At 37.4% G+C, this 24,129-nt stretch overlaps 1 protein-coding gene across 1 annotated transcript in view; it reads left to right on the top strand.

Moving 5' to 3' along the window:
* Positions 1-24,129, top strand: part of LOC138336795 (ralBP1-associated Eps domain-containing protein 1-like) — a 141,523-nt gene that overhangs the window by 31,251 nt on the left and 86,143 nt on the right. The window contains exons 3-4 of the mRNA XM_069286362.1: positions 18,903-18,953; positions 20,760-20,817. Coding sequence (XP_069142463.1) covers positions 18,903-18,953; positions 20,760-20,817 — 109 coding nt within the window. The remainder of the gene's footprint in view (positions 1-18,902; positions 18,954-20,759; positions 20,818-24,129) is intronic.

Raw genomic sequence — 24,129 nt, 5'->3', positions numbered from 1 at the left:
GAACAAACATAATTTCAGTCTTTGATAGGCATAAACGGTCGTTAAAACTTCCATCCTTAAGTTGGCAACCATATTTGTACCTCAAATGTTACGACCGCTAGGTTATAAACCAAACAGTACTGTATAAACAATTCATAGCTTGGGCTTCAGTAATGGCTGCCATTTGCTTACAAAGGGAGTTAATTACCGGAAGTAGGTCAAAGGGACGCTACTACACACACACACTGTACTCGGTACTGGAAAAGTCTATCTCAGCGACCGGTCGTTATACAACTTTGACGGGGCTAAAATGACCGGTCGTTAGCCACATCAGACAGGTCGTCGTTATGCACAGTGCCATTATATAGTAAAAACCCACGGGGAATCTAAAAACTGGTTGTTATAGACAGGCGGTCATTATATACAGGCGGTCGTAAGAGCAGGTTTGACTGTATATGCAAATACAGAATATATGCAGGAAAACAAATCGGGACAAGATTGAAGCATGTGATCGCTTATTCATCAGATCAGTGAGTTTATGAAACGCATTCTTAACATTTTAAAACTGTGGCTACTCCTTTAAAACATTACTTCGTTTAAATATCATACTCATAACGTCCTACATGTTCTTATGAAATTCCATGAAGAAAATCATATACATGTATATATATAGTACTCATGATCATTGAAAACTATAAAAAAAAAAAAAAAAACTAAAATAAATTAATTTTACAGAAACCTTGAAGTATGGAGCTTTTGCATATTGATTTCTGAAGCTTCAAATTTTGTTATTACTAATTAACCAATTTTACCATTATATATAAATGTACAGAGCACATGAATGAGATCCATTAGGAGCAGGCTAATGCTCAGCTGGCATGAAGGCTTGATGAGGTTGTATGCCATTAGGCAATGTCCATTGTCCACCAACATGTTCAGAAACATTGTCCATCAACATGTTCGAAATTCGAAAATAGTTCTTGTCATAAAGAGTTAATTAAAGAGAATTTTAACAAAATTTGGTCTGTCACATTAATATTCTTAAGGGATAGAAACAAATTCTTCACAGGTATCAGGGCTCCCAATAAAGAAAAAGGAAGCATTAAACATTTTTAAAAAGACATTCTTCATTACCTATATATAGAAATGTTTCAAGTATTTTACCATAATTACTGCAATATCTAGGTAATATCATCTTCATATTTTATATCTATTGTGGTACAAGTTATTCAACTTATGCAAATCACTAACAATGGCCTGGATGTAAGCGTGAAGGGTCTTAGAGTGGTAGGATACCCGAGTGACCAAAGAAAACCCACATGATCGGGCAGATGGCCCCTAACCTTTTCACATTCATGGTGGGGATCAAATCCAAGCTGCCTAGATGAAAGGAGAGCGGCTTAATATCCAGATGAGCTATACAGGCCCTGTTGGTCTCTTGTTGAGAAGGTGATGTACAATTTTAGAACCTTCTTTATCTGTATTCCTTGTGAAGGACTTCAGGAAAAATGTGTTTATAAGTATGATGTGATGGGATGCTTCCTTAAGTGATAAACTGGTGTAGGACACTTAGCTTTATTATCGGTATGATTGATAGTTTAGGCTCAAATGTTACATATACTGAGCAATCACTTACAGAGTGACACTCAACATCTGTGTAAACTGTATATCTCCCATCATAGTGTACAATTGTATCATAAAGGAGCAGTGTCACTGTACACCTGATATTACCTGTGTACTTTAGGGGGCAGTGCCACTGTACACCTGATATTACCTGTGTACTGTAAGGGACAGTGTCCCTGTACACCTGATATTACCTGTGTACTGTAGAGGGCAGTGCCACTGTACACCTGATATTACCTGTGTAGTGTAGAGGACAGTGTCACTGTAGGCCTGATATTACCTGTGTACTGTAGGGGACAGTGTCACTGTACACCTGATATTACCTGTGTACTGTAGGGGGCAGTGCCACTGTACACCTGATATTACCTGTGTACTGTAGAGGACAGTGTCACTATACGCCTGATATTACCTGTGTACTGTAGGGGACAGTGTCACTGTACGCCTGATATTACCTGTATACTGGTGGGGCAGTGCCACTGTACACCTGATATTACCTGTGTACTGTAGAGGACAGTGTCACTGTACGCCTGATATTACCTGTGTACTGTAGGGGACAGTGTCACTGTACACCTGATATTACCTGTGTACTGTAGGGGGCAGTGCCACTGTACACCTGATATTACCTGTGTAGTGTAGAGGACAATGTCACTGTACGCCTGATATTACCTGTGTACTGTAGGGGACAGTGTCACTGTACACCTGATATTACCTGTGTACTGTAGGGGGCAATGTCACTGTACACCTGATATTACCTGTGTACGGTAGAGGGCAGTGTCACTGTACACCTGATATTACCTGTGTAGTGTAGAGGACAGTGTCACTGTACGCCTGATATTACCTGTGTACTGTAGGGGACAGTGTCACTGTACACCTGATATTACCTGTGTACTGTAGGGGCAGTATCACTGTACACCTGATATTACCTGTGTACTGTAGGGGGCAATGTCACTGTACACCTGATATTACCTGTGTACTGTAGGGGGCAATGTCACTGTACACCTGATATTACCTGTGTACGGTAGAGGGCAGTGTCACTGACACCTGATATTTTCTGTGTACTGTAGGGGGGAGTGTCACTGTACACCTGATATTACCTGTGTACTGTAGGGGGCAGTGTCACTGTACACCTGATATTACCTGTGTACTGTTGGGAGCAATGTCACTGTACACCTGATATTACCTGTGTCCTGTAGGGGGCAATGTCACTGTACACCTGATATTACCTGTGTACTGTAGAGGGCAGTGTCACTGTACACCTGATATAACCTGTATACTAGGGGGCAATGTCACTGTACACCTGATATTACCTGTGTACTGTAGGGGGCAGTGTCACTGTACACCTGATATTACCTGTGTACTGTAGGGGGCAATGTCACTGTACACCTGATATTACCTGTGTACTGTAGGGGGCAATGTCACTGTACACCTGATATTACCTGTGTACTGTAGGGGGCAGTGTCACTGTATACCTGATATTACCTGTGTACTGTAGGGGGCAGTGTCACTGTTCACCTGATATTACCTGTGTACTATAGGGGGCAGTGTCACTGTACACCTGATATTTCCTGTGTACTGTAGGGGGCAGTGTCACTGTACACCTGATATTACCTGTGTACTGTAGGGGGCAGTGTCACTGTACACCTGATATTACCTGTGTACTGTAGGGGGCAGTGTCACTGTTCACCTGATATTACCTGTGTACTGTAAGGGACAGTGTCACTGTACACCTGATATTACCTATGTACTGTAGAGGACAGTGTCACTGTACGCCTGATATTACCTGTGTACTGTAGGGGGCAGTGTCACTGTACACCTGATATTACCTGTGTACTGTAGGGGGCAGTGTCACTGTACACCTGATATTACCTGTGTACTGTAGGGGGCAATGTCACTGTACACCTGATATTACCTGTGTCCTGTAGGGGGCAATGTCACTGTACACCTGATATTACCTGTACGTATGTGTACTGTAGAGGGCAGTGTCACTGTACACCTGATATAACCTATGTACTGTAGGGGGCAATGTCACTGTACACCTGATATTACCTGTGTACTGTAGAGGACAGTGTCACTGTACGCCTGATATTACCTGTGTACTGTAGGGGGCAGTGTCACTGTACACCTGATATTACCTGTGTACTGTAGGGGGCAGTGTCACTGTACACCTGATATTACCTGTGTACTGTAGAGGACAGTGTCACTGTACACCTGATATTACCTGTGTACTGTAGGGGGCAGTGTCACTGTACACCTGATATTACCTGTGTACTGTAGGGGGCAGTGTCACTGTACACCTGATATTACCTGTGTACTGTAGGGGGCAGTGTCACTGTACACCTGATATTACCTGTGTACTGTAAGGGACAGTGTCACTGTACACCTGATATTACCTATGTACTGTAGAGGACAGTGTCACTGTACACCTGATATTACCTGTGTACTGTAGGGGGCAGTGTCACTGTACACCTGATATTACCTGTGTACTGTAGGGGGCAGTGTCACTGTACACCTGATATTTCCTGTGTACTGTAGGGGGCAGTGTCACTGTACACCTGATATTACCTGTGTACTGTAGGGGACAGTATCACTGTACACCTGATATTACCTGTGTACTGTAGGGGGCAATGTCACTGTACACCTGATATTACCTGTGTACTGTAGGGGGCAGTGTCACTGTACACCTGATATTACCTGTGTACTGTAGGGGGCAGTGTCACTGTTCACCTGATATTACCTGTGTACTGTAGGGGGCAGTGTCACTGTACACCTGATATTACCTGTGTACTGTAGGGGGCAGTGTCACTGTACACCTGATATTACCTATGTACTGTAGGGGGCAGTGTCACTGTACACCTGATATTACCTGTGTACTGTAGGGGGCAGTGTAACTGTACGCCTGATATTACCTGTGTACTGTAGGGGGCAGTGTCACTGTTCACCTGATATTACCTGTGTAATGTAGTGGGAGTGTCACTGTACACCTGATATTACCTGTGTACTGTAGGGGCAGTATCACTGTACACCTGATATTACCTGTGTACTGTAGGGGGCAATGTCACTGTACACCTGATATTACCTGTGTACTGTAGGGGGCAGTGTCACTGTACACCTGATATTACCTGTGTACTGTTGGGAGCAATGTCACTGTACACCTGATATTACCTGTGTCCTGTAGGGGGCAGTGTCACTGTACACCTGATATTACCTGTGTACTGTAGGGGGCAGTGTCACTGTACACCTGATATTACCTGTGTACTGTAGGGGGGAGTGTCACTGTACACCTGATATTACCTGTGTACTGTAGGGGGCAGTGTCACTGTACACCTGATATTACCTGTGTACTGTTGGGAGCAATGTCACTGTACACCTGATATTACCTGTGTCCTGTAGGGGGCAATGTCACTGTACACCTGATATTACCTGTACGTATGTGTACTGTAGAGGGCAGTGTCACTGTACACCTGATATAACCTATGTACTGTAGGGGGCAATGTCACTGTACACCTGATATTACCTGTGTACTGTAGGGGGCAGTGTCACTGTACACCTGATATTACCTGTGTACTGTTGGGGGCAATGTCACTGTACACCTGATATTACCTGTGTACTGTAGGGGGCAATGTCACTGTACACCTGATATTACCTGTGTACTGTAGGGGGCAGTGTACTGTAGGGGGCAGTGTCACTGTACACCTGATATTACCTGTGTACTGTAGGGGGCAGTGTCACTGTTCACCTGATATTACCTGTGTACTATAGGGGGCAGTGTCACTGTACACCTGATATTTCCTGTGTACTGTAGGGGGAGTGTCACTGTACACCTGATATTACCTGTGTATTGTAGGGGGCAGTGTCACTGTACACCTGATATTACCTGTGTACTGTAGGGGGCAGTGTCACTGTACACCTGATATTACCTATGTACTGTAGGGGCAGTGTCACTGTACACCTGATATTACCTGTGTACTGTAGGGGGCAGTGTAACTGTACGCCTGATATTACCTGTGTACTGTAGGGGGCAGTGTCACTGTACACCTGATATTACCTGTGTACTGTAGGGGGCAGTGTCACTGTACACCTGATATTACCTATGTACTGTAGGGGGCAGTGTAACTGAACACCTGATATTACCTGTGTACTCTAGGGGACAGTGTAAATGTACACCTGATATTAGGCAAAAGACAGCAAAAGGAAACCTCTGACATTGCCTACTTGTGCCTGATTGTTTTGACAGTTATGTCAGTAATCAGTATACCACTCTCATAGACCTTATCTGATCATTATTCACTCAGCACTTAACAATAGTGGATGGGAACCCTGATTACCTTAATGTAGTTAATATGGACAGGTCTGTAAATGAAATGATGAACTGTTTACATTTTACAGCCAATCATTATAGGAGACAATGTACTCTTTACATTTTACAGCCAATCATTATATGAGAGGATGTACTCTTTACATTTTACAGCCAATCATTATAGGAGAGGATGTACTCTTTACATTTTACAGCCAATCATTATAGGAGACAATGTACTCTTTACATTTTACAGCCAATCATTATATGAAAGGATGTACTCTTTACATTTTACAGCCAATCATTATAGGAGAGGATGTACTCTTTACATTTTACAGCCAATCATTATAGGAGACAATGTACTCTTTACATTTTACAGCCAATCATTATATGAAAGGATGTACTCTTTACATTTCACAGCCAATCATTATATGAGAGGATGTACTCTTTACATTTTACAGCTAATCATTATAGGAGACAATGAACTCTTTACATTTTACAGCCAAACATTATAGGAGAGGATGTATCCTTTACATTTTACAGCCATCATTATAGTAGATAATGTACTGTTTACATTTCACAGCCATCATTATAGTAGATAATGTACTCTTTACATTTCACAGCCAATCATTATAGTAGATAATGTACTCTTTACATTTCACAGCCAATCATTATATGAGAGGATGTACTCTTTACATTTTACAGCCAATCAATATAGGAGACAATGTACTCTTTACATTTCTCAGCCAATCATTATAGGAGAGGATGTATCCGTTACATTTTACAGCCATCATTATAGTAGATAATGTACTCTTTACATTTCACAGCCAATCATTATAGAGAAAATGTACTGTTAACATTTTACAGCCAATCATTATAAGGGACAATGTACTGTTTACATTTTACAGCCAATCATTATAGGAGACAATGTACTCTTTACATTTTACAGCCAATCATTATATGAGAGGATGTACTCTTTACATTTTACAGCCAATCATTATAGGAGAGGATGTACTCTTCACATTTTACAGCCAAGCATTATAGAAGACAATGTACTCTTTACATTTCACAGCCAATCATTATATGAGAGGATGTACTCTTTACATTTTACAGCCAATCATTATATGAGAGGATGTACTGTTTACATTTAACAGCCAATCATTATATGAGAGGATGTACTCTTTACATTTTACAGCCAATCATTATGGGAGACCATGTACTGTTTACATTTCACAGCCAATCATTATAGGAGACGATGTACTCTTTACATTTTACAGCCAATCATTATAGGAGACAATGTACTCTTTACATTTTACAGCCAATCATTATAGGAGACCATGTACTCTTTACATTTCACAGCCAATCATTAAAGAGAACGATGTACTCTTTACATTTACAGCCATATTATATGAGAATGTATCTTTACATTTCACAGCCAATCATTATAGGAGAATGTACTCTTAAATTTTACAGCCAATCATTATAGGGACAATGTACTCTTTAATTTTACAGCCAATCATTATAGGAGACAATGTACTCTTTACATTTTACAGCCAATTATTATAGGAGAAATGTACTACATTTACTCTTACTTTCTCTCAGCCAATCATTATATGAGAGGATGTACTCTTTGCATTTTACAGCCAATTATTATATTTTGCATTTTACAGCCAATTATTAAATGAAAGGATGTACTCTTTAAATTTTTCAGCCAATTGTTATAGGAGACAATGTAATCTTTACATTTCACAGCCAATCATTATAGGAGACAATGTACTCTTTACATTTTACAGCCAATCATTATAGGAGACCATGTACTCTTTACATTTTACAGCCAATCATTATAGGAGAGGATGTACTGTTTACATTTTACAGCCAATCATTATAGGAGACAATGTACTGTTTACATTTTACAGCCAATCATTATAGGAGACAATGTACAGTTTACATTTTACAGCTAATCATTAAATGAGAGGATGTATTCTTTACATTTTACAGCCAATCATTATGGGAGACCATGTACTGTTTACATTTCACAGCCAATCATTATAGGAGACGAAGTACTCTTTACATTTACATCACAGCCAATCATTATATGAGAGGATGTACTCTTTACATTTTACTAGCAATCTTTTACATTTTACAGCCAATCATTATAGGAGACAATGTACTCTTTACATTTTACAGCCAATCATTATAGGAGACAATGTACTCTTTACATTTTACAGCCAATCATTATAGGAGACAATGTACTCTTTACATTTTACAGCCAATCATTATAGGAGACCATGTACTCTTTACATTTTACAGCCAATCATTATAGGAGACCATGTACTCTTTACATTTTACAGCCATCATTATAGGAGAGGATGTACTGTTTACATTTTACAGCCAATCATTATAGGAGACAATGTACTGTTTACATTTTACAGCCAATCATTATAGGAGACAAAGTACAGTTTACATTTTACAGCCAATCATTATAGGAGACAATGTACTCATTACATTTTACAGCCAATCATTAAAGGAGATGATGTACTCGTTACATTTTACAGCCATCATTATAGGACACAATGTACTCTTTACATTTTACAGCCAATCATTAAATGAGAGGATGTACTCTTTACATTTTACAGCCAATCATTATAGGAGACAATGTACTGTTTACATTTCACAGCCAATCATAATAGGAGACGATGTACTCTTTACATTTTACAGCCGATAACTGTGATGATGATGCCAGTGTTTAGACAAAAGAAAGTCACGATCGGTCACTGACCTTACCCAGAAATTGTCCAGTGGGAAGTCATTGGTCAGCAGCAGTAGCAGCTGCTGTATCGATCAATGACTTCTTTAAATGTTCACAAATTAATCACAAAAAACATACGTTGTTCTTGTTTCTTATTTGGTTTCTTTCAGAAAACTTGAGCATAAAGGACACATATACCCCTATCGACACCCCTATATATAAGCAATAACCCAATTGACTGTCATTCCAGTGTCTGTACAAACAACCTGACTATATATATAAGACCATCTATTTCACAGACTCAATATATCTACACTTTATTTACAAAGACCTGATGTATATATGTTATGTAATTTGTCTCTTTCTGTGTAAATTCTGTGGTGTCTCTCAGTCTCTACTAGTCTTTGACTATAAATATTTTATACAGGACTTCAAAAATACGCATATTGATCAATTGTAGAATACTGTATGTTGTCTTCCATCGTTATAAATAGTTCTCTGTAGACTGTCTAATTACATCCTTTGACGATACAGCGTATCAGTACTCTGGAGTTGACAGCAGTATAATGGACTGGCCCTCACAGATTTGACTTTCTATTGTTCTCAGTGGTATAATTAGTGACCGTCTGCTCCCTATATTGAAATTGATTAGATAATGCATCATTGAAATGGGCCAAAATGCTGTCCTGAATATAACCGACCTTTACAAGGGCGGAAACTATCTTTGTTGAAGTTGTAGTCTTTGAAAATGGCGGAATTTTACAGAAACAAATCGGTACTGCCATTAACTATATGAGACTGAAACCTAGGTCTGAAGTTTTATACCAGAGTCAACACTTCATCCTATGACACTTTTCGGTTTGAAACTGTGCTATAAGTATTGCGGTCCTTTTCTTTAAGGGTTGAAACTGTAGCTAGAATATGACAGTCAAGACCACAAAAGACTAAATGTAGAAAATCTTAAGTGCATTTTAGCATCAACAAATTGCTTGACTGTGTCACTTCATACTTTTGGTCAACGAGTGTTAGTCCAAATTGATTGGCTAATGTGTAGTAATATACATGTAAAGCTTGGCTGGACTCTTTAGCCTAGAAAGTTGATGGTGCACACTAATCAATGATAGACTCTGTTTACATACACCAGTGTATTCAAGTCGTGCTTTACATGTACTCCCAATACAGTTTTTGTCCACGAGAGGCTGCATGAAGGATGAATCATCGAACAGCAGAATGGTAGGATAATTTTCTAATATCTATAAGTTGTGTTTTAAAAATCAAATATTTCAGTTTCAGTTGTTGATGTGATATAGGGTTAGCGTTAATGGTGGTTAATTAATAGCTTACTGCCATTTATAGAGTGTTGTGACATTTAGCTGAAGGTCAAGGTTATTACCGTGGGCAACAATGGACCTTTTTTACAGGTGCTGATCACCATCTGTGATGGTGAGAGAGATGGAGTGGGTGGTTTAATGTTAAACCTACTGACATACAGGGAATATAATTATCCTTTTCATTCATTCACATTATCCGATACAGATGTAGGATTTTGTCCGCGGGTTTGATTCTGTCTCGTATGAATCAATAATCGGTATAAAGCCTGGAATGTCGTATTTGTATACACACATTTGTTGTGTCTACTGTTAGATAAATAACCTGTAAAATGTCTTCTTCGTCACATCTATACACAATACAGCAAGCTTAGGTTTTATTGTTTGTTTTTTAAAGGATAGAAATTGGACATATAGAGTATGTGCAGCTGTAATATTGACTAAGTCAGGACATCATAATGATTGTAATTCTGTACCTACACTGAAAGGTGAAATTAAAAACCCCATGTAACAGCAGAGCTTTGCTGGCAGACATCTCAATGTTTGGCAATAACTGAACACATATTGTACAACTTTAAGGCTCCAGTGTGATCGACATTACACATGTTGTTGCTTGGTGTGAAAGAGGAAAACAGAGAGGTGATGGGTTTATGGTTATGTAACGTAATTATCCTGAAGTAAACCCCAGCCAAGAAGTAACATTTAAACTGTAAACCAGAGCTGGTGTGGTATCAGAACTCTGTCAAGGGGCAGAGGTTTTGTTGTTCTGTGATATTGGAATACACAGTAAGGGAAGACAATTGACAAAAGTTACAGGGGTGAGGGGTAAATGACTGAAAATTTTATTTTTTGTTAATTATAGACAAGGATGGGCTTATTATCAGGCATGGGCCTATTATTCGATAAATATGGTAATGAATTATCTGTTTCTACTAAACTAAACACAGGGGCTGTTGTTGGATAAATATGGTAATAAAAACACAATTGTCTGCTCTAGTCATTACAAGATGGCTGAAACCGTGATGGGACAATATCGAGATAATTTGATGGTGATGGAATGTTGGAGTGACAATCATGTGTCTCATGGCTTAACCAGCTCAGAGCTGGCCTGTTAAGGGATTTGATGGATCTGTAAATACCTCTGTGGTTTTTGACATGGTGCTGTTTGTAGATCTATGTTGGTCTGGGTGTGTTGGGATGATAGTCACTAGCTACCAGACATCATATGTACAACATTACACTTTGGATTCACACTGTATTTCTTTGCCCATTCCATTGCCCCAATCACTTATTACTGACAGGAGATCAAGTGTTTTAAGTAGAGACAGGTGAAGACTATACAATCCAATTACAAACTTGGTCTAAATGTGATAGACTTTTGTTAAAAAGGTAATGTTTAAGTGTTTTGAATGCTGCAGCCTGCTTTGCAATGCCCAGAAATTTGATTTTTTTGTAATTTTAGAAAGAAAAACTAGTTAATAATTTTCTGTTTTAGTTTCTCGGCGGAAACTGGAGAGGATTATGCGTTGACGTTGTGTATGTCAGTTTCTGATTGTTAGAGTCATAATCAGGATGACGTTATATAACTTTTGTGTCCTTTTTTCTCGAATTGGCAGAGTTAATTATGATGATGCTATAACCTTTTGTGTCCTGGTTTCTGATTGGCAGAGTTATAATCATGATGATGTTATAACCTTTTGTGTCCTGGTTTCTGATTGGCAGAGTTAATCATGGTGATGCTATAACCTTTTGTGTCCTGGTTTCTGATTGGCAGACTTAATCATGGTGATGCTATAACCTTTTGTGTCCTGGTTTCTGATTGGCAGAGTTAATCATGTTGATGTTATAACCTTTTGTGTCCTGGTTTCTGATTGGCAGAGTTAATCATGGTGATGCTATAACCTTTTGTGTCCTGGTTTCTGATTGGCAGACTTAATCATGGTGATGCTATAACCTTTTGTGTCCTGGTTTCTGATTGGCAGAGTTAATCATGTTGATGCTATAACCTTTTGTGTCCTGGTTTCTGATTGGCAGAGTTAATTATGATGATGCTATAACCTTTTGTGTCCTGGTTTCTGATTGGCAGAGTTATAATCATGATGATGTTATAACCTTTTGTGTCCTGGTTTCTGATTGGCAGAGTTAATCATGGTGATGCTATAACCTTTTGTGTCCTGGTTTCTGATTGGCAGACTTAATCATGGTGATGCTATAACCTTTTGTGTCCTGGTTTCTGATTGGCAGAGTTAATCATGTTGATGCTATAACCTTTGTTTCATTGCCATGCTTTTAGAATTCATGTGGGACATAATTGAAATCCCCATTTCTGGTTAATATATATATAATAAGTGTTTAATTTTAAACTAAGATAAAGTTTTGCTGAACATGAACATCACTTTTACCCTTTGTACATTACATAGAGAAAGAATAAAAGTGAACATAAAAACCTGCAGACTACTCAGGGTGAATCAAACTTTTAGATACCACCATGTTATTGTGTACAGTTTGAGTGAAATATTTTATTTGTTTTGTTGCCACCATACCAGCTTACATGTGTATACAGGAATCCTAGAGTATGATGTAGGTCTTTGATTGCTATATATATATACTTACCAACACAGAAAGGATGTTTCCAGCTGTGGCCTCCGTGTCTTTACAGTCACATTAAGTAATACACAATTAATTATTCATTGTTCTTTGATGGATAACAGATGAATTGTTATAGCTTAATGCTTGAGATATATGTGTTTGTAACAGATACCTAATTATTACCTAAATGGTAACCAGACTTAGAGGTACAGTGTTATAGTAAAGGAAAACACATACTGTTATAGAGTATTGGACACTAGGAAATAAAAGTAGATATTCAAGAATATACTTTATTTTAAAACAATATTTAAAATTACAATAGAGGAAATTGTTTATTCTTACAAGGACTTGAAGTACTATTGTTACTGGACCTGCCTTTATTATACAAGTACAGAATCTTAATGCAGTAACCTTCTGTATTTGTATGTTAGTGAAGCTACTGGTTCCCATATGCAGTAACCTTCTGTATTTGTATGTTAGTGAAGCTACTGGTTCCCACATGTATAAAGAAAACCAGAGACAGAAAGACTGATAGGGCTCGGTTTACAGCATATAGGGCATGGTGACTGGTACTGACTATAACACTACATACTGGACGTATGTATCTTCTGTAAATATTTATCACTCACAGGTATTGGTTTATGGATTATACTAAAACAAATTCTTCATATATGTGATTTTTTTTAAGATTGATACTTTTTAGAAAGAAACGACATTGTTATGGTCAATTGCTTTAAGTTCCTTACTGGTCAGTGTAAAAAGTAACATAAAAAAGGGATCTTCATAAATCAACTTTGAGATACATATTGCAGGTTCTGCTATAGTGCAAACACAGTAAATATCTTGACATTTCTTGTGAAATATCGAGTAATTTGGTGCTTGAGTAGGGTAATTTTGGAATGCATTATTGGCTGTGGGATCTTATGGCTGAAATTTCTAGGCTCCCAATCACTGACTCTCCCATAACTAATACATAATTAGTAGTAACACTTCTGGAGAATCTTCAAGTCACATTCTGGTTTTTTTAAGTCACTATAGCAGGAATTGTTGGAATGTTATGTATTTATATACTCATGAAGTGATGTTATGTAAAGCTTAAGTGTGAGTAGGAATTAAATTTTGGGCAGTCGCCAGGTACTGACTGCAGGTCAGAGGGTTTTCTCTGGGTACTCCATCTTTCTATTCTACATCCCTGAATGACCTTGGCTGTTGTTAGAAAGTAAAACTAATGACATGCTGATGACAATATCTAATTTTAGTATTGTGGACAAAGTTAGTAATGAATTTTATCACCTTGAACGAATAGGTAATACCTCAAATATAGTAGATAAAAATATTATACTGCGATTGCTTCCATGTATTTCTCAACAACAACTTGAGGATCCTTCTGTGTGAGGAATTGGTATTATTAATAAATATTAAATATATCATCATTGCCATATAATGACATAGCTATTTATGGATTTTAGTCATGTAAGAAAATCTGAAAATATCCAAGGCTTGTTACAATGGCAATGAAATTATTCTTATTCTTTAATTGATTTTCTGTTTATGAGGTCATCTGACCCGTCGCCGTGCGTAAACTTTTCACATTTTGAACTTCTTCTCAAGTTCTACTGGTGCGAATTGGCTGAAACTTACATCAAAAGATCCTGACATGGTCAGTGTTCTCCTTTAAGGAATTGTTCCTGCTGGTCCTAAGGACCGGCTGACCCTAAAAGTTACCGGTCCTGACTGAAAGTTGCTGGTCCTTACAAAGTTACAATTCATCTTTGTAGTTTATATAATTATTAGCAAAGTAAAAGTTTTACTATGAAAATATATCTGCATATCCGGATTAGTATCGTAGGCTCTCAACAAAGTCAGAGGCATACAAGGATGAAACGTAGGGGGGGGATTTGGAATGGCTGAGATGCGTTTTACCATGTATTCTAATGATTTTAAAGTGTTCTTAATACGGTAATTTTTCGATTTTTAAGTTACTTGCATTTAGAAATGATAATTGTGAGTGGCGTCATACCATTATGCAACCCAGCTCGATCTGAAATACTGGATTCACACCATCGGTACATTAATTGTTGTGTAACTCAAAAGAATAATGAATTGACTTTCTTGCTAAGACATATAAACAAATCAATCTTTTAAGAAGCATTTCTTGAAATAGTATAATCCCTTGATGGACATTTTTAGTCTAGTTCGTGTGTATTGAATTTTCATTATTAAAGAACATCTTGAATGTTTTAGTAAACTCACCGCGCAGCAGAAAATTTTCTAAAATGAAGTTTTGTACAGTTTGATCTTCGACCTTTCTACAATTCTACAGCTATTTTTTGTTTGTATATATATCTTCTATCTGGACCAAAAGTTGCCGGTCAAAGGACCAACTACACGGTAAAAATTGTCTGCCCGACTATAAAATTGCCGGTCACGGGCAGACGGACAGGCTTAATTTTGAACGCTGGACATGGTCCCGACAAAATGTTGTTATTTTCGGTCGATCAGAAATCCTATATGCCACAGCTGCCATCTTTAAAACGTATTTTGAACTTTTTCTCAAGTTCTATCGGTGCAATTTGACTGAAACTTGCATAAAATGATCCTGACATGGTCCAGACAAAGTGTTATTATTTTTCGTGTCAATCCGAAATCCAAGATTGCTGCCACAGCTGCCATCATGAATAAGTATTTTGAACTTCTTTTCAAGTTCTAACAAAGCAATTTGGCTGAAACTTGCATAAAACGATCCTGGCATGGTCCTGACAAAGTGTTGTTATTTTTTGCGTCGATCCAAAATCCAAGATGGCCACCACAGCCGCCATCTTGAAAACTTATTTTGAACTTCTACTCAAGTTCTACCAGATCAAAAGTATTCCCAAAAGCCAGGCTCTACGTATCCGCAGAATATGCAGTGACACCGCAGATTTTGAAAACCAGATGATGATTATGAAAGAACATTTCCTGAAAAGGGGCTATCCAGCAAAATTGATCAATAAAAGCATCAACACAGCACGTCAAATACCGAGGGAAAATTTACTTGAGAGAGCCAACACCAACAACCGGAAAAAAGTTCTACCGCTGGTCACAACATTCAATCCAAGAAACCCACACTTCCTAAAAAATATTCGAAACCATAGCGTGATTTTGAACTCCGCCACAGACACGTCTGCTATTTTAGAAAAAAACATCATCGTAGCATACAGAAGGACACTTAATCTAAAGGATATCCTAGTACACGCAAAAGCAAATAATACCAACAAAACTTTAGGTTCTTCCCCATGCAACTCACCATGCCATACCTGTCCGTACATGAAAACGAAACGAACCATAACTAGCCACAAAACCGGAGCCATTTTCAAGATAAAAAGCTCTATAACTTGTACCACACCTAGTGTGGTCTACGTAATTGAATGCCGCAAATGTGGAATTCAGTACGTGGGCCAAACTTCCAACAATATTCAAGAAAGAATGAGAGGCCATTTCTACGATATCAAAAACGCCAACGAGTATAAACAAGTATCGCGCCACTTCTCCACATGCAACCATCATATTGATGACGTCATCATCATTGGAGTAGCAACCACAGTAAACAACAACAACATCCGCCTACGAACCGAGGAGGCGTGGATCACGAATCTGCGCACTCTACAACCGGACGGTCTCAACATCCAATTTTAACTATGGCCAATATCAAATTTACCAAGAAGAAACCTATCCAATCTTCTACTGAACGAAAGCCGCAAAAACACATTCAATGCTCCAAGTGCATTACCAAACTCAGCACCATCGCTGCACTAAGAAGACATATGAAGAACAAACATAGTGTGCAAGTCACCAGATATGAATGCCGCATTTGTCTAAAACACTACTGCAGGAAAGACGTAGCCGCAAGACACGTCAAGAATGTACACCCAGAAGAAGATATCACCACATCCATCACAACAGAACAATTTTCTCCACGAGAGTTAGCTACTAAACCTACTGCTTGGAAACCACCATTCGAAGCCAGCAAGGTAGATTTCAACAAAACTAAATTCAGAATTACCTATGCTCCTGAGAAATATCACAGAGAACACACTGAACAACCCATGGAATCCAACATCGATAACACACTAGAAGAAGATCTATATCTATCTTCGGATGATGAAGAGATATATTCCAGGAACTGTCATCATTCTTTATACAATTATGTAGCTTATGATGATAAACCTCAATCCCCTATGAACATGAACAGTCTGGAAGATACCTTTTGCCTAGATGAGCATGATGTGAACGTAACACAACCAGAAGTCCTTATACACTCCGTGTACGGCATTTTCAAATCCACAAAAGACTTATAACTGTATATATTTTGATATAGCTCTGTATACATTTGTCCATTCACAAATAATCTATTGTTCATTACGTCATTAATGTTACCGCAATTCTTTACTTTAGCGTCACTGTTGGTATACCCAAATTGTCCTGATGACGACCGCCTAGCGGCCGAAACATGTAGACAATTTGTTCCTCTAAATAATAAAATCAACTGCAATGGATGTTGAGTATCCTTTTATTCTTTGATTATGTCTTCACATCCTAAGGATCTCTGTTGAATATCACGTGATATCCATCCAGCAGTCGTGGCACCGCTTTTCAACACTTCAGAGCGTTGGTTCTCTTACTCTACATGTTTTATCAAGTTCTACTGGTGCAATTTGGCTATAAATTAAAGTGTTGTATTTTTTTCGGGGTTGATCACAAATCTAAGATGGCTACAATGACACAATATCTAATTAATTTCCTATAAGATTATTGCCAAGGTAGTCAGATGACTGTTAAGTCCTTGGGCCTCTTGTTTTAATATTTACACTGTTGATCTCATAGAGATGATCAGTGCAGGTGAACTGAGATTTTGGTTACTTAACTTATGAAATAAACTGTAATAATTATATAATATCTCTGTATGCTACTATTATTGTAGAAGATATCTATAATTACAAATCAAGGACTAACATTTAACAAATAGGATCTATAATGATAAATGACAGACAATGATCAGAAATGACAAACTTGATTAGTCTCTATAATTCATTCAAATATTCTCCCCAGGGAAGGATGGCTGTCATATCCATTTTCTCTTTTCATTAGTTATGCTTGTCAATCGAGATACGGCAATCATGAATATAGAAACTTAAAGGAATTCTACCATAATAAGGATTATTTTTCCTTAATTTGTAGTCAGTGTGAACAACTATAGAGCAAGGTTTTAATGTAGCATCTTGTTCCTTATGTAACATCGCTGTTGAATGGTATTATGGTCGCAGTGATTTTTGTAGAATTAATGGTTGACTATAATGCAGTTATCTCCCCTATTAAATGTCTCGTTTCCATCCATTATGATGGAGATTACATGTTATCTCTGATCAGTATCTGTCTGGGATTTATAATCTAATTACCTTAGACACAGAAACACTGTTAGCTGGAGCCCATGTAAGTGTTACTACATTCATGTGCTGAATGGAGCTATGTTCTGTTGCTACAAAATATCCTAAAGGTATTTTTAGATATATGATCTGTTTATGTCTAAGTAGATGATTTCCATGACACCATTAAATGGGAGGGGTGTGGGGTGGGGAATGGTGTATGAATAATCCTACCCACATCAGTCCCCATCCATATTTCATTTATTCTCGCAATAGCTACAGAAGAATACAATCCCTATTGCCAGTATTGGCTACACTCTTAAACAAGGTCAATCAGATTGAAATCTTTAAATGGTTTCTTTTTGATAACTAATGAGATTTAGAGACCTGATATCCTCCATGTACGTAGCATGCAGAAATGAATGAAGGACTAATTAGTGTTCAAATGAATGACCTTGACTTTCATTCAAAATTACAGAGATCAGTTTGGCTAAAATCTTTGGATACTGAGCCTATAGCATGCTGGACGTCTAATTTGTTTAAATCAATTACCTTGATCTTCATTTTAAAGTCACAGTAGAGTTAAAAAGGTTTAACTCTTTCAAAACGTGTTTGAATACTTTTGATACAAGAGGTACAAATAATGCATGACACTGATCATGATGAGCTGACAACATCATCGGTGCAAATATAATAATAAACTGATGAGGGTATCAGGCTGACAAACTGACCACAGTCCCTAATTCACAGGAACTGATGATCAGGCTTAGCCTCTGATTCAGGAACAGTTTGAATTAAGTATTTTTATCATAATGTATACACATGCATCAAGTTGATAGAGGAAAGGACAGCAGGTTCAGGAAGTATGCATCGGAAACTAGGAATATTATCTTTTGTCCTGCAGTCATATCTAATGTAGAGAATTTTCTTTGTTTCAGGAAAAGATATTCCTCTCCCAAAGTTTACTCGACAGAACCAGAACGATATTGGTAAGTTTGTTTAAATATTTTGTTTCACATCTTTCCTACCCTATAATATCAATTTTCATTCCAAAAAGAGCCATTTTGTCTAGAATGTTTAGATCTCCATCCCAGTGACTGCTAATGCCAGTGAGGCTCACAGTTGAAGGGGAGATTTCAATGTTTATTAGTTTCACAACAGTTGAAGTTGTCACCTTGACTGACGATGACTTGGTGGTCCTGGCCAGGTCCTCACCAATGACTTATTCATGTTATTGATTACAGAAATTCCCAAACAGTAGATACAGTGTTTATAGGGTTCCTGCAATAGATAGGTCTGTTCTACCTAATCATCGCTGTCTGCAATTGAAACCTTCTTCTGAGGTCGCATTTTGAGGTCGCCATCGCATGCCGAGTAAATCTGAAAGTGATAGATACTTTATTGTCAAGTGTAGAGTGATTTCAAGCATCAAGGTGACTGTGATCGATTTGTCTAACTCAATTAGCCTTCCTAAATATACACAGCAGAAAAAGTCTTGAGATTTACCTAGATTATCATCAGGGATACCGATCATGACCTATAGATTACTGTAGAATAAGCTTAGTTTTTGTCGATGATGCTAAACTGATATCTTTTTATGCAAATTAAAAAAAAATCATTAATTATATTGCAATGGTTAACGATGCAGATAACATAGAGATGATGGTATTTTACTTTGACATTAAGAACTGATTTTCTTCCTCTTAAAGACAAAATGATCAGATTTCCACCAGAGATATTTTTCTAACTTAAAAAGAGTTCTTCTAATTTGATAGCTTTTCTGATTGTAAAATGAAAATCTCTTGTAAATCAGGTATAAGATCACTTGAAGCATAATCTTTTTTTTTTCATATTAACGGATAAATTAATCTTCAGCTTTGATGATTATTGATGTTTCCAGCATCATATTTCTATTTCCATACCATGAAATTAAAAAAGCAACATTCAAAGTACTCTCAGACTAAATTTTGTTTTTTCAGTTTCCCCCTCATAAGCATCCTTCAGATCAATACTTTGAGTGATAAATATAAGTTATAAAAACTTGATTAACAAAATGGTGTGAAATACTACAATTTGAACATTTCAGTAATTTCTGGAGTAATTCCTGCAGGCTGTATGATGTAGGCATTGAAAATTGCTTTCTGCTGGATATCTAATGAAGCTGCATGCAGGCTTCCTGATGATTGTTTCTTAATTCATGAAAACCTGAATCTATATGAAATCTACGAAATGCACAACAAAATTCAAACAGATTTTCAAATTTTAATCAAGTAATAAAGGCACAATTATATTATTTATGAATGCTGTCATCAAAGTATATTTACCAGAAATTCAGATAACTTACATTGTATAGCCTGACTGATAGTCTCTGTCAGTTGTATCAATACAGTAACCCTCATTCATCAGTGACAGATTGCTCAGAGTTTGCTTGTAAATAATCCCAACCTATTCCTGTCACATCAAGCAAGTTATATAATTTCTGTGATGAGAATTTCACAAATTGTGTATAGGTGTGAGCATGCTCTAAAGATAGACTATGCATATAGCAGGTAACTCGGGGGCAATGCCACAATGTATACTAACTGTAGAATTGAAAACCGGAATCCAAAATTATGACCAGTGCAGGCAATTTACCAGACTGGCAATACAGAAGGAATTACAGTTATGTTTCAGGTGGAACTAAATCCGCTATCTGTGGAAGGTATACATTTTGTCAGTTTAGGAATGATGTAGGTTACAAATGTGATGTTTTTACTGTAGGTATTGATAGCTATATTATTTTGTTTTCTTTGCAGATAAAAGATTAGTTCCTCCTCTTCAAAGCACTACCCAAGAAGTTTCGGTGACAGACAGGTGTGTACCTTACAATCACACAATAAGGGCCTTTTTAGGTCACCTGAGACGAAGTCTCAAGTGACCTATTCTAATTGCCTTTTGTCCGTTGTCGTCCGTCGTGCCTTGTGCGTCGTCTGTCATATGTCAGTAAACAATTTACATTTTTGATTTCTTCTCCAAAACTGCTGAAGCAATTTCAATGAAATTTTGCACAAACCTTCTAAGGCATAAGGCCAATCAAAATTGTGAATTATATGGTCCTCACCCCCCCCCCCCCCCCAGGGAGCTATGGGAGGGGCCAAAAGGGGTAAAATTGACTAAAATTTCAAAAATCTTCTTCTCCACTCACAGATGTGATGGAATTTAATACTCTTCATAGATAGAAAGGTCCTAAGGTCCTTTACAAAAATTGTGAATTATATGACCCTGGGGTCTCAGGTTTCCCCCTGGGGAGGGGGTTAAGTTTACAATAGTTTATATAGGGAAAACACATTTTTGAGTATTATTTGATCATTTGTTATAGGAAATGAGTCAAATATTGTCAGAATTATCAGTATGAGATGGCCATTGAATCCTATTAACCAATTTTCCATGACTGACCCCCAGGGGCCTTAGGGACGGGGTCAAAAGGGGTCAAATAGGCTATAACTTCAAAAATCTTCTTCTGGAATTCTGGAAATGTTAGAATCACATACTCTTCATAGATGGAAAGATCTTGAGCTCCTTTACAAAAATTGTGAATTATATGACCCTGGGGTCTCACGTTTCCCCTTGGGGAGGGGGTCAAGTTTACTATAGTTTATAGAGGGAAAACACATTTATGAGCATTTTTTGCTCAATTTTCATAGGAAATGAGTCAAACTTGTTTAGAATTATTAGCCTGAGATAACATTTTAATATTATATCTATATTGGTCCTGGTCAAACCCCTGGGGGCAGATGGGTGGGGCCAAAAGGGGCAAATAGGCTAAAACTTTTAAAATCTTATTCTTAAATACTGGAAATGGTAGAATCAAATACTCTTCAAAGATGGACAGGTCTTAAGGTGTTTTATGAAAATTGTGAATTATATGACCCTTGGGTCTCACAGTTCCCCCTGGGGAGGGGGTCAAGTTTACTATAGTTTATATAGGAAAAACACATTTATGAACAATTTTTGCTCAATTTTCATAGGAAATGAGTCAAACTTGTTTAGAATTATTAGCCTGAGATAACATTTTAATATTATATCTATATTGGTCCTGGTCAACCCCCTCGGGGCAGAGGGGCGGGGCCAAAAGGGGCAAATAGGCTAAAACTTTAAAAATCTTCTTAAATACTGGAAATGGTAGAATCAAATACTCATCATAGATGGACAGGTCTTAAGGTGTTTTATGAAAATTGTGAATTATATGACCCTGGGGTCTCAGGTTTCCCCCTGGGGAGGGGGTCAAGTTTACTGTAGTTTATATAGAGAAAACACATTTTTTGAGCATTATTTAGTCATTATAATAGGAAATTAGTGAATTGTAGTCAGAATTATCCCTATGTGATGGCCATTGAATCTTATTACCAAATTTTCCATGACTGATCCCCAGGGGCCTTAGGGGCGGGGCCAAAACGGGTCAAATAGGCCAAAACTTTAAGAATCTTCTTCTGAAATTCTGGTACTGGTAGAATCAAATACTCTGCATAGATAGAAAGGTCTTACAGTCCTTTATAAAAATTGTGAATGATGTGACCCTGGGGTCTCATGTTTCCCTCTGGGGAGGGGGTCAAGTTCACTTAAGTTTATACAGGAAAAACACAAAACTGGGTTAGAATTATAACCCTGAGATAGCATTTTAACATCATATCCATATTGGTCCTGGCCGACCCCCAGGGGCCAGAGGGGTCGGGCCAGAAGGGGTCAAAATAGATAACATTTCAAAAATCTTTCTTCTGAATTCACAGATTTGATGGAACCAAATAATCTTCATAGATTAAAAAGTCAAATTTACAAAATCACTGACTGACTTCAAGGGCCTGATGGGCAAATATATAGTGTTTTATATGCATGTCTTTGTTTAATTCTGTATCTGAACTCAGGTGACCGTTAAGGCCCCATGGGCCTCTTGTCTGTTTATGAACCAATTAGACCCCACCACCACCACAATGGGATTGGTATTTTCAATTTTGACCTTTTAGGCCACAAAATGTCTTTATCCAATCAAAATTCAGCACTTTCCTGCTTTGATTGGTTACTATCTTCATCCAATCAAACACAATACAATCTACCTGTGATCTGTGTACCGTAAATTGGGATATTTTTGATGTGGTCATATTTTGGTTTATTTGGCGTTAGGCATGAAAGTGCCAAAATTTAACAAATCAATATTTGGCTTCGTATTTATTTGTTGTATATAACGATCAAAACATCTACATGTTATTTATCAGGTATATGTATGTGATCACTTTCTCACAGATAAATATATAAACATATATTTAAGGTATGTTCTGTCAACTGCAAAAACTTTACCTGTGCGAGTCTTTCTTTTGTCCAAACATGAACATCATTAATTAGATATGTGACTATGAATCACTTCTATTGAAGACAAAGATTTCAGAGGGTTGTCTTTGTATCAATGGCTTCAAAACTAATCAAGTCAGTTTTTCATTGCTGCAGGTCTTCATAATTTTTATATTTTAATCAAATCAAATTGGACGCATAAATTATTAGGGAAATGCCAAATTTAAACACACCAAAATTTAAACACCCTGTTTTGATACAAAAGCGCCAAAATGTTCGGATGCCACAATATCCCAATTTACGGTACATGATGTACTTCATTAAAACCTTTACTCATGACTTCATTGTCTTGGTCCATACCCTGTTGTAATCTTGCTATAAATCAAAATATTCTTAAAATATAGCAGATTATTCAGACAGAAGTAATTTTTGTCACACTTGAAAAATGCATTGGAGGAACAGTTAGGTGATCACTGAAATTAGCAGATTTTGAAACAATTGATGAAATGGAAACCCTTTATTGTGAATTATCACCAGAGAATTAAAAGAGCTACAAAGTCATTTTGACACACAAAATGTGCTTTCTGTTCATGGAAAGTGAGTTTTCAACTAAGGGGATAATATAAAAGACCATGGAAAAGAAATGAAAAAAGAGAAGGAAGCAGCTAGAAATGAGAAAAAGAGATACATCTATATAAATAATGGTTTAATGTAAGATTCTGAAAATCTTAGATATAAGAAAAAAAATCTAGATTTGTTGCAGTGTTAAGATACTAGATAACTTTTTGACAACAGTACTTTGATGTTTACTAAAACTATTTGAGAGTTTGCCTATTGAGGCCG

The sequence above is a fragment of the Argopecten irradians genome, chromosome 1 (assembly GCF_041381155.1).
Source record: "Argopecten irradians isolate NY chromosome 1, Ai_NY, whole genome shotgun sequence".
Taxonomy (NCBI): Eukaryota; Metazoa; Mollusca; class Bivalvia; order Pectinida; family Pectinidae; genus Argopecten; species Argopecten irradians.
The sequence above is the reverse complement of the archived record's forward strand: the minus strand, read 5'-3'. Positions and strand labels throughout refer to the sequence as shown.